This window comes from Macaca nemestrina, chromosome 9, assembly GCF_043159975.1.
Source record: "Macaca nemestrina isolate mMacNem1 chromosome 9, mMacNem.hap1, whole genome shotgun sequence".
In the NCBI taxonomy this organism is placed as follows: domain Eukaryota; kingdom Metazoa; phylum Chordata; class Mammalia; order Primates; family Cercopithecidae; genus Macaca; species Macaca nemestrina.
Genome location: NC_092133.1, coordinates 131,197,568 through 131,215,048, shown reverse-complemented (window position 1 = coordinate 131,215,048; position 17,481 = coordinate 131,197,568). Strand labels below are relative to the sequence as shown.

Below are 17,481 nucleotides of genomic sequence, written 5' to 3'. Positions count from 1 at the left end.
TGATGTGGGATGGGCAAGTAAAGACCAAATGATAGGGGATGGGGGGAGGGAAGTGCTGGGGAGGGAAGGGCATGGTCCGTGCCTAGGACTCCACCCCCAGGCCCGTGCCCACGGAACTAGGTGAGGACAGGCATTTCTGTTTTTGTGCCCAAATGTTGCATTCCCCAAGACTACCCTGGCCCACTATGTCCCCATCCTGTGGCTATAAAAACTCTGAGACCCTAGTGGGCACGCACACAAGTGGCTGGACATCAAGAGGAATGCACCAGCAGACACACAGGCACCAGAAGATGCCATCAGGCCATCAACCGGCAGAACGACGTGGAGTTTGGCTAGGGCAGTCAGAGGAGAGCCCAGCTGCTGGGCAGCACGACTGCAGGAGAAAAACACCTTCCCACTCCATCCCCCTTCTGCCCTCCCCATCCACCTCACCGAGAGCTACCACTCCATAAAAAACTTTGCACTCATTCTCCAAGCCCATGTGTGATCCGGTTTTCCAGTACACCAAGGCAGGAACCCCAGGATACAGAAAGCCCTCTGTCCTTGTGATAAGGCAGAGGGTCTAATAGAGCTGATTAACACAAGCCGCTTACAGATGACAAAACTAAAAGAGCACCCTGTAACACACGCCCATGGGGGCTTGTGGAGCAGTAAGCATTCACCCCTAGATTCTGCTATGGGATCGGAGACCCACAACCTGCCCATCTGCATGCTCCCCTAGGGGTATCAACAGCTGGCACTGAGGAAGTGAGCCACTCCCCCTGTCGCACGCCCTGCGAGTGGGATAGGGGAACTTTTCCCATTTCACAAGTAACAAGTGACTTATAAGCCATGCCGTTGTTTGAACTTTCTCCTATACTACAGGGAGCAGGTGGATTTCAAGCTAAGAAGTTTTATCAGTTCTATATTTTGGAGAGATCACTCGGGAGACAGCATGGGAATGGATAGGAAGAGAGTGAGACCAGAGGGAGCTGAGGAGAACAATTAAGTGGTTATAAACTGTGAATGATCGTCTGTGAGATAGGAATAATAATGCCTACTTTATAAGGCTATTGCAGAATGAAATAACACCTGCAAATGTACCTGTTTATTAAAATGAAAGGTATTGCTTTTAATACCATCTGGCCAATATTTCAGTGCCGTCACTGCTCTTGTGACTGACGATATCCCAGTTTTCTCAGCATTATTTCCCACACTGCTTATAATGTGAGAAAACAAGAATTTGACCCTAGTAAGGAGGAAATGATTTTTTTTCAATTTCGAAAAAACATAAATGTTTACTTAGACAAACAGGAGTGTTTGCCAAGACCCCACAATAACTTTCAGATACTTTTGAGGCAATTTCATGCCAGGGAACCATAGCCTCTCTTTTTGTGTGAATAAAATTTCAACTTTCTGGGCTGCTTAGAGTGACAGTGGTGGGTGGTGAAAGACCTAGTCCTCTATGGCCTTTGCCTGTGGAGAGAGGCCTTTCACAGACTAGACTGTGAACCCGGAAGTGCCTGAAAAACGGACCGGAAGCTGATTGCGGCACATTGACGTAAATTCCTCCTTGCACATTGCAGGGCAATCAATGCCTCGCTATCCCCACCTCATCCTCTCTTATAATCAGTTTCACTCTTGTCTCTCCCTTCCGATTATATTTTCTTCCATCCCTTGTCTTCATCTGGCGTCCATAATGTAGGTGGGTCAATGCCCGTTACTAGAGAATAGCAATACCAAGGAAAGGGATTTTGTGATGTTTTCCTTCCTCTGAATACCTCATAATTGCTGCCATGGATGCCCTGGAGCTCAGTAAAATGATGGAATGGAAAAAGTGAGAAATGCTGAACTTTTTTTCTCCTCTCCTCTTTTGTGCTTTTCTTTTTCTTTTTCTTTTTTTAAAAATTTTCCACATTTGCCATGGAGTTAAAATTGTAGATCCTTGAACTGGGGAACATGAGGGTGGAGGGGAAGATGTTACTCTCACTCCACAGAAGCACATGTCGTCAGTAGCAGGCTGACCCTTTGGGTCCTGATGTTCCCTTACAAAGCCTGGGGGCTTTGTAACAGGGTCTGCTTGTACATTTGGTATCAGTTATTTTTTATGCATGAATTAATTTGAAAAGGTTTTATTGGCTTTTTCTGGAGTTTTCTTGCTTGGCTGTCAGTTACTGTATGGGCAGAAGTCTGCTTCAGTGCCCATGTGCTATTTTCCCATTCAACTTGACTCTCTCTGCCTGGACCCACTTCCCTCTATCCATTTCTGTGCATTATTGGAGATTATGGAGGTTTTCACGTAGGTTACCATATAAACCATTTTCTCTCTGTATATAGATGTGTCAGCTCATGCTTACTTTGGGCCTGGTAAATGGTAAGTGATGAAAGTTAAGTTGAGGTTCTTTTTATCACCTGAAGTTGTTTTCAGTGACATTATTATGGCTTTGAATTATGCACATTTCAGGACATTTTGCTGTTTCAGAGTCAACATCCCTTATGGATGAAGATCCTCTTGGCCATACTTTGGAAAGAGTGTTGACCTCTGGGATTTAACTGTGCAAGTTGACAGAATCTCCATTTTCGATTTGCCTATAACTGACATCTCTGCCTCTTTTCTCTGTTCACTTGATTCTCTTTTTTGATGACACTAGCAGATATGGGCTAAGGAGAGGCTCTTTCTGATTACTCTGGACTTCTCCCTATTCCTTCTGCTTTTCAACATCTCTTTTTCTGGTTCAGTTTGACCTACTAGAATTTCATCTGTTAGGATGTTTACAACCAAGTATCTTGAGCACATCCACTGGATTCAAGATAATTCAAGAAATCTCTGCACCCACAGAAGTGGATATTATATTGTTAATGATGGCATATTAATACTTTGACTTTAGATGTTATAATTTTATAGAAATAACTGAATTTATATGAGCTCTTGGATATTCTCATAACTTAAGTTATAGCGTAATTGCTTTAACATGGGCTTGGGAGTGAGAATAGACTTAGATTGAATCTCAGCAATGACAATTATGAATTCTGTGATCTTGGAATACTTACTTAGCCTCGTGGGATCTTAGTCTCCTTCCTCATTTTCTCCTCTTTTAAAAATTGAGAAAGTAATACCTACTTCATAGACTTGTTGTTAATAGTAAATGAAATAATTAAAAATACTTAACATAGTCTTAACACATAGTTAACAATAAATGGTATAATACAACAGCAATGTAAGCAAGGCCTAACAAAAGTTACAAAACTAGCTCATCACTAGGTTTAGATTTGTGACATCCCAGGGGACTGAGGAAATTGCACTTATCACAGAAAAGTCACAGCTGAAATGTTTAAGAAAACAATGTAAGAGGTTGTCAAAATTCCCAAACATATAAAGGGTAGAAGATGAGCTCTATAGACTGGAAAGCTTGACTTCAATGCACAGCAAAATTCTGGAACAAAAAATTAAGCAGATGGTTTGTGATCATTTAGTAAAGACTGTAGTGGTTGCTAGGAGCTAACATGGGTTTACTAAGAACAAATCTTCCCAAACATCCCATTTCCCTTTTAAATAGTATTATGTGATGTGTAGGGCTGAGGAATTCTACTTCTGCAAAGCATCTAATTGTCTCCTTATGGATGGCATGGTAAAACACAGGCTAGATGATAGTACTGCTAGGTTTGCAGCTAGACAGCAATCGAAGCCAGCTGATTAATGTCATGGTTATCTTGATGGGGTCTCTGGTGGAATACCATGGAGCTCTGACATGTAACCTTCCATTTAAAATTTTAATTAGGAATTTGAATGAAGACACATGGGATGGATATGTACCAAATACACAGATGGCCCAAAGTTGGGAGGGATAATAAGAGCAATAGATGAGTCAATCAGCATTCAGAACACTGCTGATCATCTGAAACGCTGCATGGAATCCAGAATGATTGGATTTAATGAAGCTAAAGGTGAAGACATTAAGCTCTCACAATATCAACCTGAGTAAGAAAGGAGATTGTGTTTGCTAGAAGTTCAAATTAAAATGATCTGGCGATTTAATTGGCCCTAAACTGGATGTTCAGTAATTAACTATGTGCCATGCTCTTTGTTTGGCACTGGGGTGACAGTAGTGAAACAGTCAAAAATCCCTAGCTACCTGGAGTTTGTATTCTGTGTGTGCCAGTGGTTGTGCAGTGGTTCAAAACTACAACAATGAACTTGTTAGGTTTTATTGGTAGAAGTGTAATATCCAGCTCGTGATGGTTACTAGTTCTACTTTCCTTTTTTTTTTGAGACAGAGTTTTGCTCCTGTTGCCCAGGCTGGAGTGCAATGGCACGATCTCGGCTCACTGCAGCCTCCGCCTCCCAGGTTCAAACGATTGTCCTGCCTCAGCCTCCAAGTAGCTGGGATTACAGGCACGTACCACCATGCCCAGCTAATTTTTGTAGTTTTAGTAGGGATGGGGTTTTCACCGTGTTGACCAGGCTGGTCTCGGACTCCTGACGTCAAGTGACCTGCCCACCTCGGCCTCCCAGAGTGCTGGGATTACAGCCGTGAGCCACTGTGCCTGGCCTCTACTTTACTATTTAATACCAGATTCATGATACTGTGTTTTATCCTGGGATCGGTATTTCCAGATCTGAATGCTAGAGTCTGGACAAATGAGTGACGACAGAGCAATGAGAAGACTATAAACCATATTGTAGGAAGATTGGTCAGCGATGAGAACACTAAGCAGAGGCATTATGTCCCTCAAATCTGTGCAGGATATGTGGAAAGAAGGTGGAAGCTAGTTCTCTGTTGGTCCTAGGAGTCATTACTAATGACCAGGAAGCTGATCTCTGGTAAACGTGAGACAGACTGCCTGAGAAGTGTTCTAGCTCCAGCCTCTGCATGAGCACCAGGAGGACTGAGGCTGCCTTTCTTGTGTCTCGCTCTCCACCAAATTCAGAGTACCTAGGACCGTGCCTGGTACAGGGCAGGCACCCAACAGATATTTATTGAATGAATGATGAAAAGAGGGAATTGAACATGAAGTGAGCCTTTGCATGGAATAGGCCCTCAGTTGGTGCTTGTGCCCTAGTCCTCAATGCATGGATAGTCATATGGCATTTTTTGAAAATAACTCATGCACTGAAATAATGTTAAAACTTTACGTTCAGCTTTGCATATTGTAAGGAATGTGAGGGTGGAATAAAGTACCTGAGAACAGATGTGGGAGGCCAGAATAATTTTTTTTAACCACGTTTGAACAGCTCCAAGTTAATTAAACCACTTTTCTTAAGAGACATTAAGAGGCCATTTTTGGATTTATTTGAAATTTCTCAAGTATGCTTATTCAAACATTACTCATTCCAGCTCAACTCCCATCATCTTCTTGAGGCCTTCTTCATAATTCTGACCCATTCAGGGCTTTGCTTTCTGTGAACTTAAAGGCAATTCTACAGATTTTAGCATTTGATTCTTTTCTAATTTCTTCCTGAGTTTCTCTGCCTAGATGATAAGCTTTTTGATAGCAAAACTTTATTTTATTTTATTTTTTTTTTTTTGAGACGGAGTCTTGCTCTGTCGCCCAGGCTGGAGCGCAGTGACCAGATCTCGGCTCACTGCAAGCTCCCCTCCCGGGTTCCCGCCATTCTCCTGCCTCAGCCTCCCGAGTAGCTGGGACTACAGGCGCCCGCCACCTCGCCCGGCTAGTTTTTTGTATTTTTTAGTAGAGACGGGGTTTCACCGTGTTAGCCAGGATGGTCTCGATCTCCTGACCTCGTGATCCGCCCGTCTCGGCCTCCCAAAGTGCTGGGATTACAGGCTTGAGCCACCGCGCCCAGCTAGCAAAACTTTATTTTTTTGTTTTTCTTTTCTTCCAGACACATAGCAGAAACGCAGCAAATGACAATTGCTTGATTGGTCGATGGAGAGATATTAATAAAGTGTCTTTCCAGCCACTGTGAAACTGCTATTTTGATTGTCCCTGCTGTGTGCAATACTTCTTTGGAACGCTGCAATGAATTAAAAGCAATTTCTAGTCAGCACTCATGTAAGACATAGCGGGTTAAATAGGCTTTAATTCTCTGTCCCATATATCAAAGGAGGGGACTGTAGTCCTAATTTATTGGGGTCTGCCGCGTTGGCTAGGCAAGTGCTTTGTACAGACTTAATTCTTTGTGTTATTGTTGAATCTGAATGAATGACTGAACTCTGGGGCTCAGACAGCCTTCTTGACTCAACCTCCAAGGCAAGCTAGGGCTGCAGGTGCCAATCTCTAAACCCAATTTAGAGATTGAGTGATGTAAGCAGAGTGATTGGATTTAGCACATGAAAATGCAGCTTGCCCAGTTACATCTGAATTTCAGATAAACAACCACGCAGTACTTGGGACGTACTTAAACTGCAGAAGTATTCACCATGTTGCTACAATTCAGATGTAACTGTGTGCCAGGCATTTTCTCTGGCCACTCTTCATATAATCCCATTCCTCCTATTTCTCCAGAAATCTAGGCTCTTCATTAACTCTCAAATGAGCTGGACTAAAAGAAAATGTTTATGACCATGTGATTGATTCCAATGGCAAATTACAACAATTTTTCCCAAAAGGGAAAATCTACATAATGCCTACTTTTTGTGGGCATATTCTTTTAGGTATATCCAGTAGTGATAATGCCATGATTTGTAGCATCTTGATAGTCTCAAGTTAAGCTCTCTCGGTTTCGTTGGTGGCATAGTTTATTTGGTTCATATGCTATATGGCTGATAGTATCTTGCTCAGGCTGTGTAGAAACTATGGCTGACAAATAATTAGACTCTATTCTTTGGAATCAGGTGGAATGTGAATTTAGTATAATCTATTGTTTTAGCTCCTACAAAACAACTGCATTAACTACTACGAGCTATAGAATTCAAAGGAAAGCCTTAGCAGCCTTTGTTAATTATCTTGTTCTCTATCATCTCAAAAGGAAGGTAATAGTCTTGTTTGTTTTCCACCTTATAAACTTCTTTTTGCAGGGAAGGCATCACACATTTAGGAAAATGGTTTCCCTTTTTCCTAACTAAATAAGGTTTCTTGCTGTTTAGTGGCAACAGCCTTTCAATATCATTCATTCATTCAGCAAGCATTTATTAAGCAGATTTGTGCTAGGCACCAGGAGCAACCAAAATGAATAATGTAGTTCTAGCTTTCAAGAGGGTCACAAGAATCCGCATGTTATGTGCTTGTCTTTAAATGGTTCAGCAGTCATTTCAATGAGAGGCTTATGGTAAGAGCTAATTATCTCCTTGAGTAATGAAATATTTTTTTTTCTGTCCAGTGCTTTAAATAATATCAAGCCTTACATTCTGAGCAGAAACTGCTCTTCATGGATAGTGCCAAGGGCTAGAATTCGGCTGTTTCCTTCTGCCCTGGTTCTTTAGTTAGGACGTAGTTGTTCAGAGTGGGGTCTGCAGGTCAGCAGCACTGGTATCTCCTGGGAGCTGGTTGGAAACGCAGCCTCCAAGGCCCCAACCAAACCTGCTGACTCAGGGCCTGCAGTGGAGCCAGATCCCCAGGCGATTCATTTGCACGTTGAAGTTTGAGCAGCGCTGGTCTAATACGGTATTTCTCCAGCTCCAGTTTGCACGTGTAGATTATCTCAGCATCTTATTACAATACTGATTTCTGGGCTCTGCCCTCAACTTGTATACTCTGTGCTTGTCGTAGGGCCTGAGAATTTGCATTTCTACTAAGCTCTTTGGAGATAGTGGTGCTGCCTGTTTGAGAACCACACTTTGAGTAGCACTGATCTAGTTTGCTTGGGAAGCTGAAGTGACATTTGATAGTGGGGTGGAGTGGGGGGACATGAACCCCAATGAGGGAGTCAGGTTGGTTTTTTTTCCTTACACTGGACCCGTGAACATGCCAGAGAAACTGTTCCCTAGAACATATATATTCTCCAGTGTCTTACCAGGTCTCCCTGCTCCCTGACATATGCCTGTCATGGGGGACAGATTTTCATATGATTAAGTGGTCAGGCAAGTCCATAATGGCCACTGGGAGACAACACAAGAGGGAACGATTCTGCGCAGCGGCCCAGCCCTCTGAGTTGGGCCCTACAAGATAATAGGATGTGGGCAGGTTTGGCCCGTTTCTGGGATTCACGTGAAGCAACAATAGTTAATCCACTCTTGCTAAACTGTAGGGTATTGAGCCTTAGGAACGAAGAGGAGTGGAGATCAGGGAAGAACTGTTAGGAAATGGGTCTGGAAAAAGTTTGGGGGTAAGATCCTGAAGTCTGAAATGTTTTTGTTCGGGAGTTTGGATTCTGTTTTGTAACTTTTTGCTACAATGCTGTCTGTTCTGAAACGTTTTCCTATCTAACTGTACTTACTATTTTGTGTGTCTATTTTTTTTTTCAGGATTAAGCATGAAAATATTGTTGCCCTGGAAGACATTTATGAAAGCCCAAATCACTTGTACTTGGTCATGCAGCTGTAAGTACCTTGTGTGACTGATGAGTTTTGAACCAATTTGCAAACTCCAATGTCTAAAGCGATCAGGTGGGAAAAGAAATGACTGAAGTGGGCCAGGTAAGGCAGTAGGGAGCAGGCCTGTGGGATAGTAGAGAGGCCCGTATCCAACTAAAGATGGTGGGCTGCCCACAGGAGTCTACAGGCCTCCCTTGAACCAGCCTACAGCTGCTGGGCTGGACTAATAACCTAGAGCCTCAGCAGTGAATGTGATGTTCCTGCTGCAGGATGTCTGTATTGCCTTCTAATATGTCAGGGCCAAATGTGGCTGCCTGAAGACACTTCAGTGGGCCCACTGTAAGGTACACTTTGCTCCTGTCTCTAGGAGAAACTCCCACCCTTGTCATCCTTTCCAGGGATGCCGGGGGAGGGAAGCAGATGGTAACTGTGTATACCCATTTCTTCCCTTGTACTCTTCCTTTGACAGATAAGAGCACATGTGATTGAAAAGGGAATTTGCGCCAGACGTAAGAGAAGTATAATTGGCGTCAGACCATGACATTATCCCCCTCATTAGGTTATTTTTGCTTTCCATTAACACTGGAGATTACCAAAAGAGGGAAGAAATCAGAAAGCCAGATATTCGAATAGAGACTTTACTTGAACATGTATTTTTAAAAATTTAAACTGAAATTAGCCTCCCTGCCTGCATAAGTGCTTTACTCTAAGCAATATGGTTCCTAGGAATATCCCAGGGCTGCATTGAGTAGAATTAACTGATAGAAACTGTGTCAGAATATTATGCTTTAACCATTACCTGAATGAATAAATGCTGGAACATCATATGATTAAGTTTACCAACTGAGGAGATTTTTGTTGAAGATTAGAATATAGACTTAATTTCATGATTTATTAATGATTTTCAGACTTGGGATTGTCAAGGGTGTGTAGAATTCGTGATTAGGCTCACAATTTCTTTTCCATAGATTCTTATTTTCCTTATGAATGTTTAAACAACACAGTAACTTGGGATCATGTTAGGATGCAAATAAGTGTTCATCGGTGCATTTAGTTAACCTTTCATGATCTTCAAAATATTTTTGTAGGTTATGATATTTTTGTATAAATATTTTAAAGCTGTCTATGCCAGAAGCATATGTATTATTGCTCTCTGTCAAATGGCAGTTCTAGGTGGTGACTAGCAGTTTTAGAGATTTATACGTTATAGTCAGCCGTGATATAAGTCAAAGAAGTTTTTTGACTGGTTGGTTCCATGTTAACTCGAGTTACCTTTTCTAGTTCCTTGTTCTTTTCTAGTTCCTTGTTCTTCTCTTTGTGTTACAATTTGCTGTATTTCTGGTTTTTCCTAGAGAGCACTAGTTCTCCCCAAATTTGGGAGCACGCCCTAGAAGTTCTTGTGACTTTGCTTTATGCAAAGTCTGCTTTATAAAGATGCAAGTGCATCACTTTCTCATCAAATATCATTGCATAATTGGAAGATTATGAGATTTCAGTGGCGACCAAATGCCCCGCAAAATGTTAGCTGTGTATTTAAATGTGTGCTTTTTCACTGGTAATGCAAAAACTGCTAATACTCAAATCCAAAGTTATATGGATCTACTTGGTTAAGTTTTGTGTTTGTGGAACTATAACCAAATATCAGTTAAAGCACCTCAAATGTGTCCACCTCGGCTCTGCCTCTTATTAGCCAGGTGAACTGGGGCAAATAACTGGGCTTCTCTGAGTATCAGTTTCCATAATGGGAAAATGGGGATAATATTTTCGTTAGAGGATTATAGTGAGTAGTGAAGGAGAAAAGTGTAGTAAGTAATCTCACAATAATAGGTCTTCAGTATATGTGGTTTCTCTATGGATATCTGTATCATTTCATCACTGTGTCTCTACAGATGGTCTTTAATTTTATAAGGTAATGTTCAAGCTGATTTAGAATTTGCCTTTCTAAGCAACTTGGGGTTGTATACTACCAACAAAAGTTATCGTAAATATGGGTTGACATAAAAACATAAGAATGTCTGGAGCAAAACCAACCTTAGAACAAAGCCTGGAAGTCATATGAGGACACCGCTATCCCTGCCCCTCCCTGAGCTTTTCTGTCAAGGAATTCCTCCCTCTTTTGTGTTACAAAAAAAAAAAAAAAAAAACAAACAAACAAAAAAAAAAAACACCTCATTGGCCCAGCATGGTGGCTCACACCTGTAATCCCCGCACTTTGGGAGGCCAGAGGCAGGCAGATCATTTGAAGTCAGGAGTTCAAGACCAGCTTGGCCAACATGGTGAAACCCCATCTCTACTAAAAATATAAAAATTAGCTGTGCATGGTGTCAGGCACCTGTAGTCGCAGCTACTCAAGAGAAAGAGACTGAGGCAGGAAAATCGTTTGAGCCCGAAAGGCAGAGGTTGCAATGAGCTGAGGTCGTGCCACTGCACTCCAGCCTGGGTGACAAAGCGCAAGACTCTGTCTCGAAACAAAAAACAAAACACCTCATTAATGTGAACCACACTCATTAAGAATTTTTAGTAATTCAGAGAGGAATTAGGGTGGGATTAACTGTTGGGGGGCACTGTATGAGATTTGTCAGGCAAATTAATCACAAAATCCAGTTTAGAGGCAATGAATGTTTGAATTACCTAAGTAAAAAAATTATGCACAGCAGTAAGCAGTTCAGAAGCTGTGTTTACACAAAAAATTAGATATGCTAATTTTTAAGTGTTAAATTGTATTCTTTTTTCATTGGTTCTCATTACTTTATAAAAATCAACTTTTTGGGGGTATCATTTACATACAAGTTACTGTATCCATTTAAATGGACAATTCAGATGAACATGACAGAATTATACCCATAAAGCCACCACCACAGTCAAGAGACAGAAAATTTCCATGCCACTCAAGACTCCTTGGGCCCCTTTGAAGTCTTCTCTTCCTCATTCATGACTCTAGTCAACCAGTGACCTACTTTACTTACTAGAGGTTATTTTATATTTTATAAAATATCGTATAAATTGACTTATATAGTATATACCCTTTTGTGTCTGGCTTATTTCATTAATTATTATTTTGACATTCATCCATGTAGCATGTCTCAGTGGTTCATTCCTTTCTATTACTGAGTAGTATTCCATTGTTATGAATATTACACATGTTTTAAACTTTTGTATTTATCGACACTTGGGTGGTTTCCAGTTTGGGGACTCTGATGGGTGAAGTTGCTGTGGACATTCATGTACAGGTCTTTGCATGCATGCATGTTTGAGTAAAGACCTAGGAGTGGAATGAGTGCGTCATCTGGTAGATATTGTGTTCAACTTTTTAATAAACTGCCTGACAGTTTTCCAAAGTGGTTGTACCATCTTGCCTTCTTTTTTTGGCCAGCAGTATATGTCAGTTCCTAATGCTCTGCATTCTTGCTAGTCCTTGAGATTTTCACTTTTAGCCATGCTAATGGGGTGTAGTGATATCGCAGGGTGGTTTTAATTTGCATTTCTCGATGATGAATCATGTTGATCATCTTTTTATGCCCTGATTGGCCACTTGTATATCTTCTTTTATAAAGTATCTGTTCAGATCTTTCGCTCAGTCTTTATTGGATTATCCTCACATTATTGGGTTGAAAGTGTTCTTTATGTAGTCCATAGTTTGTCAGATACACGTAATACGAATATTTTCTTCCATTTTGTAGCTTGCTTTGCTGTTTTTTTTAATGGTTCCTTTTTTAAAAATTCATTGAAATATAATTTACATACTACACAATTCACCCATAAGGTGTACGATGAATTTTTTTTTTTTTTTTTTTTTTTAAGACGGATTCTTGTCATTTTGCCCAGGCGTAGTGCAGTGGCATGATCTTGGCTCACTGCAACCTCTGCCTCCCGGGTTCAAGCAATTCTCCTAGCTCAGCCTCCAGAGTTGCTGGGATTATGGGCACCCACCACCATGCCCAGCTATTTTTTGTATTTTTTGGTAGAGATGGGGTTTCACCATGTTGGTCAGGCTGGTCTTGAACTCCTGATCTCAGGTGATCCACCCACCTTAGCCTCCCAAAGTGCTGGGATTACAGGCATGAGCCACCGCACCCGGCCCGAAATGTTTTTTAGTATAGTCACAGGGTTATGCAACCATCACTGCAACCTAATTTTAGGGACATTTTTGTCCCTCTAAAAGAAACCCTATACTCATTAGCAGTCACTCTCAATTCCTCACTCCCTCAGTCTCTTGTGACTACTTATTTTTGGTCCCTATGGATTTGCCTATTTTAGACTTTTCATATGAATGGAATTATACAATATGTGATCTTTCGTGACTAGATTCTCTCTCTCAGCTTATTGATTGCAAGATTAATCCATATTGTGTTGTGTATCAGTACTTCATTCCTTTTTATTACCAAATAATATTTTATTATCTGGATATATCACATTTTGTTTCTCTATTTTTCAGTTGATGGACATTTAGGTTATCTCACTTTTTGGCTAATATGGATAATGATGCAGGCATTTTCATGTACAGGTTTTTTTGTGGACTTGCTTTCATTTCCCTTGGGTATATACCTAGGAGTGAAATTGCCGGGTTGAATGACAGCTCTTGTTTTAACATTCTGAGGAGTCATCAAACTATTTTCCAAAATGACTGTACCATTTTACAATCCCATGAGCAACGTATGGGGATTCCAACTTCTCTACATCCTTATTAACATTTACTCTCTGTCTTTTTGATGATAGCCATCCTGTGGGTGTGAAGTGGCATCTTGAGATTTCGGTTTGTATTTTCCTGATAACTAACGATTTTGAACATCTTTTCCCATGTTAGCCACTTACATATCTTCTTTGGAGATATATAGATATTCAAATCCTTTATCCTTTGTAAAACTGATTTTTCTTTTATTGTTGTATTGTAAGACTGCCTTATATATTTTATATACAAATGTCTTACCAGACATATGATTTGCAAATGTATTCCCCTATTCTGTAGATTGTCTTTGTACTTTCTTGATAGTATCATTTACAGCACAAAAGTTTTTTAACTTTGAGGTGGTCTTGTTTATTTTTTCTTTTGTTGCTTATGTTTTTGGTGTTATACTAAGAAGCTATCACCTAATTCTTTTTATCTTCTTTTTTTTTTTTTTTTTTTGAGATGGAGTCTCGCTCTGTCGCCCAGGCTGGAGTGCAGTGGTGCAATCTTGGCTTACTGCAAGCTCTGCCTCCCTGGTTCATGCCATTCTCCTGCCTCAGCCTCCTGAGTAACTGGGACTTCAGGGGCCTGCCACCATGCCTGGCTAATTTTTTGTACTTTTAGTAGAGACGGGTTTCACCATGTTGGCCAGGATGGTCTCGGTCTCCTGACCTCGTGATCCGCCCATCTTGGCCTCCCAAAGTGCTGGGATTACAGGTGTGAGCTACCACACCTGACCACTATCACCTAATTCGTAATGGTACCTTTTGAAAAGGAAAGTGGTGATAATGTTCTTTTTTTTGGTGGTGATAATGTTCATTTTTTTAATGGCTTGTGCTTTTTGTGTCCTGTGTTAAAAGTCTTTGCCTGTGCAAATAATTTTTTCCTCTGGACATTACATAATTTTAGCTTTTCTTTTCTTTTCTTTTCTTGAGATGGTGTCTTGCTCTGTTGCCCGTGCCTGAGTACAGTGGCGCAATCTCGGCTCACTGCAACCTCTGCCTCCTGGGTTCAAGTGATTCTCCTGCCTCAGCTTCCCAAGTAGCTGGGGTTACAGGTGTGCACCACCATGCCCAGCTAATTTTTTGTGTGTGTGTTTTTAGTAGAGGCGGGGTTTCACCATGTTGGCCAGGCTGGTCCTGAACTCTTGACCTCAAGTGATCCGGCCGCCTTGGCCTCCCAAAGTGCTGGGATTACAGACGTGAGCCACTGTGCCTGGTCAACTTTTCTACCTAGGTATATTTCGTGATCAATTTCAGGTTAATTTATATATATATAGTATGAAGTAATGACAGTATTCATTTTTGTCATAGGGCTATCCAGTTTTCAGCATCATTTGTTGTAAGTTCTTCAACTTTTTATTTTTTTTTCCTTACAATTGCTTTGGCTATTCTAGAGTATTTGTATTTTCATGTAAGTTTTAGAATAGACTTGCCTTTTTTTTTTTTTTTTCTTAGAGTTTAGCTTTATTGTCCAGGCTCGGATGCAGTGGCACAATATTGGCTCACTGCAACTTCTGCCTCCTGGGTTCACGCAATTCTCGTGCCTCAGCCACCTGAGTAGCTGAGATTACAGGCGCCCGCAACCACGCCCAGGTGATTTTCTGTATTTTAGTAGAGATTTGGTTTCACCATCTTGCCCAGGCTCGTCTCGAACTCCTGAGCTCAGGCAATCCACCTGTCTTGGCTTCCCAAAGTGCTAAGATTATAGGTGTGAGCCACCGTGCCCAGCTGCCTTTTTTAATGCTTGTGGGAATTTTGTTTGGTCTTACAATGAATCCGTATATCAATTTGAGAACAGTTGACAGCTTAAAACACGTAGCCTTTTGATTAATCAACGTAAGTGTTTTCATTTTATTTAGGTTTTTTATTGCTCTCAGTGACATTTTATAGTTTTCAGGATGTAGGTCTTCATATACTTGTTCAATTTATTTTGAAGTATTTTTTATTCTATTGTAAATGGATTTTTATTTCATTTTTCTGGTTGCTTGCTGCTAGCATATAAAAATATAATTGATTTTTGTGCATTAGTCTCTGACCTTGCTGAATTCACTTACTAGTTCTAGTGTTGTTTTGTGGATTTCTTACCATTTTCTATCTCAATAATCATGTCATCTGAAATTTACATTGATTCTAGTTGTTCCCTAAAGGAATCCTATTTGGTAAAACTTTGACAGTTTAGTTCTAAATATTAAGTGTATTTTAATGACGTAATAATATGTCTTTAAAATATTTTATGTTAGATATTTTGAAAATTCAAATTAGTCTCTCTTACTCCCTTTTTGCCTCCATTAGTTGTCTGAATGAGTATGAAAAGAAAAAAGCAATGACAGAAAGCCCTGGATATATCAGAATATAACACTACTAGGAAAAATCTTTAGTTTGGTTTGAGGATTTTGTATCCTGTATTATTTTTGGTTGTTGTATTTTTTGTTTTTGTTTGGCAAGGCTCAGTGGTTTATGCTCCTGATAATCCATCTGTTTTTCTTTTATTATTAAAAATTTTTTTTCAGTAGTTGAGGTCTCACTCTGTCACCCAGGCTGGAAGGCACTGGTGTTATCATATATCACTGCAGCCTCCAACTCCTGGGCTCAAGCGATTCTCCCACCTTAGCATCCTGAGTAGCTGGGACTGCAGGCATGTGCCACCATGCCTGGCTAATTATTTTTACTTTTGTAGAGATGAGTCTTGCTGTGTTGTCCAGGCTGATCTCAAACCCCTGACCTCAAGCAGTCCTCCCAGTCTCCCAAAGTGTTGGGATTACACACGTGAGCCACTGCCCCTGGCCCCCATCTTTTCTGTCTGGGTCAGTGAGAAAGTGGAAAGAGTTTTTGTTTTTATTTTGTTTTTGTTTGACTGAAGAGCTTAGAAAGTCTTTAGCTTCTAAATATATGGGGAGGATCTAAAACACAACATTTTGGAGGACGGTATTTTACAATGTTTGTGCCTTGGAAAGTTTTAGTTTTCTAGGAAACAGCATCGTGGGCACTGAGAGACAACAGGGGATGCGCTAGCACCTCAATATTATTACCTGTCTAATTGCTATTTCAGTTCTGAGTATTGCAGTAGATTTGTTCCCATACTGCTGCAGCATGGGACTTAATTGTTTCCAGAAGTCTATATTTAAATTTTATTTGGGTTTTTGGAAAAATGCTTTTTTTTTTTTTTTTTTTCAGAATTCTGTTTTTGGAACATTCTGCTTTAGATAGGAGGAAGTCATTATGACATTGGGAGAAGTGATAGATGGAAAGTCAGTTCATTCAGAATTTGTTTCTCATCTGACTTGACTTGTAGTATATTAATCCAGGGCGAGGCGCTGTGGCTCACGCCTGTAATCCCAGCATTTTGGGAGGCGGAGGCGGGTGGATCACGAGGTCAGGAGTTCAAGACTAGCCTGGTCAAGATGGTGAAACCCTGTCTCTACTAAAAATACAAAAATTAGCTAGGCGTGGTAGCAGGCGCCTGTAATCCCAGCTACTCAGGAGGCTGAGGTAGGGAACTGCTTGAACCTGGGAGGTGGAGGTTGCAGTGAGCCGAGATCACGCCTCTGCACTCCAGCCTGGGCGACACAGCGAGACTCTGTCTCAAAAAAAAGAAAGAAGAATATTAGTCCTTACATTTGGAGATGAGAAAGGACACCGCCTCAACTCCTCCCCCTTCACAACTGTAACAACTTAGGAAGTAAAATAAACTTCAGGCTGATACAATGCAAAGGATAGATCCGAAATCTTTTTTAAATGAAATAGATTATATTGCTGTGGAATTAGAACATATTTCCAATAAGACTTACATTTCCATATGTGGGTAACTCCTCAATTTGTACCTCCAGCCTGGAGCCCTGTCCAGAACTCTAAGCTTGTATATCCAACTGTCTTCTCAGCAGTTCCACTTGGCCAGGTAATAAGCATCACTCACATACCAGATCCAAAATAAACTCTTGAATTTTCCACAAAATCTGCTTCTCCTGCTGTCTATCTCATCTTAGCAAATGGCAACTCCATTCTTCCAATTGCCCAGGCCAAAAATCTGGAGTCATCCTTGACTTATCCTTTTCTCTTATACCCAACAATCCCATCCCTTGGCAAATCCTGTGGCCACCAGCTTCAGAATATACAACAAATGCAACCACTTCTCCTCATCTCTGTACCTACCACCCTGTTCCAAACCGCCATATAAAACATCTTTCTTCCCCCAATCCTACCCCACTGTGCTGTTCCTTTTTAGTATGTTAGCCAGATCTTATCATGCCTTTGTTGAAAAACTCCCATTGGCTTCTCATCTTCAAGTCAAAGACAGAGTCATTATGGTGGCCTCCGGTGCCCTATGTGTCCTGGCTTCTGGAAACCTCTCTGACTTCCTGTCCCACCTTTCTCTCTCTCTTTCTTTCGGCTGCAGCCTGTC

General features: G+C 40.9%; 1 protein-coding gene across 7 annotated transcripts in view; it reads left to right on the top strand.

Moving 5' to 3' along the window:
• Positions 1-17,481, top strand: part of LOC105490615 (calcium/calmodulin dependent protein kinase ID) — a 491,371-nt gene that overhangs the window by 318,192 nt on the left and 155,698 nt on the right. For 6 of the 7 annotated variants that reach the window (XM_011756412.3, XM_011756418.3, XM_071070483.1 and 3 more), the window contains one exon: positions 8,346-8,420. In XM_011756412.3, the coding sequence (XP_011754714.1) occupies positions 8,346-8,420 (75 nt within the window). Of the gene's footprint in view, positions 1-1,760; positions 1,817-8,345; positions 8,421-17,481 lie in introns of those variants that run through there. The other variant, XM_071070485.1, reaches the window with a different exon arrangement.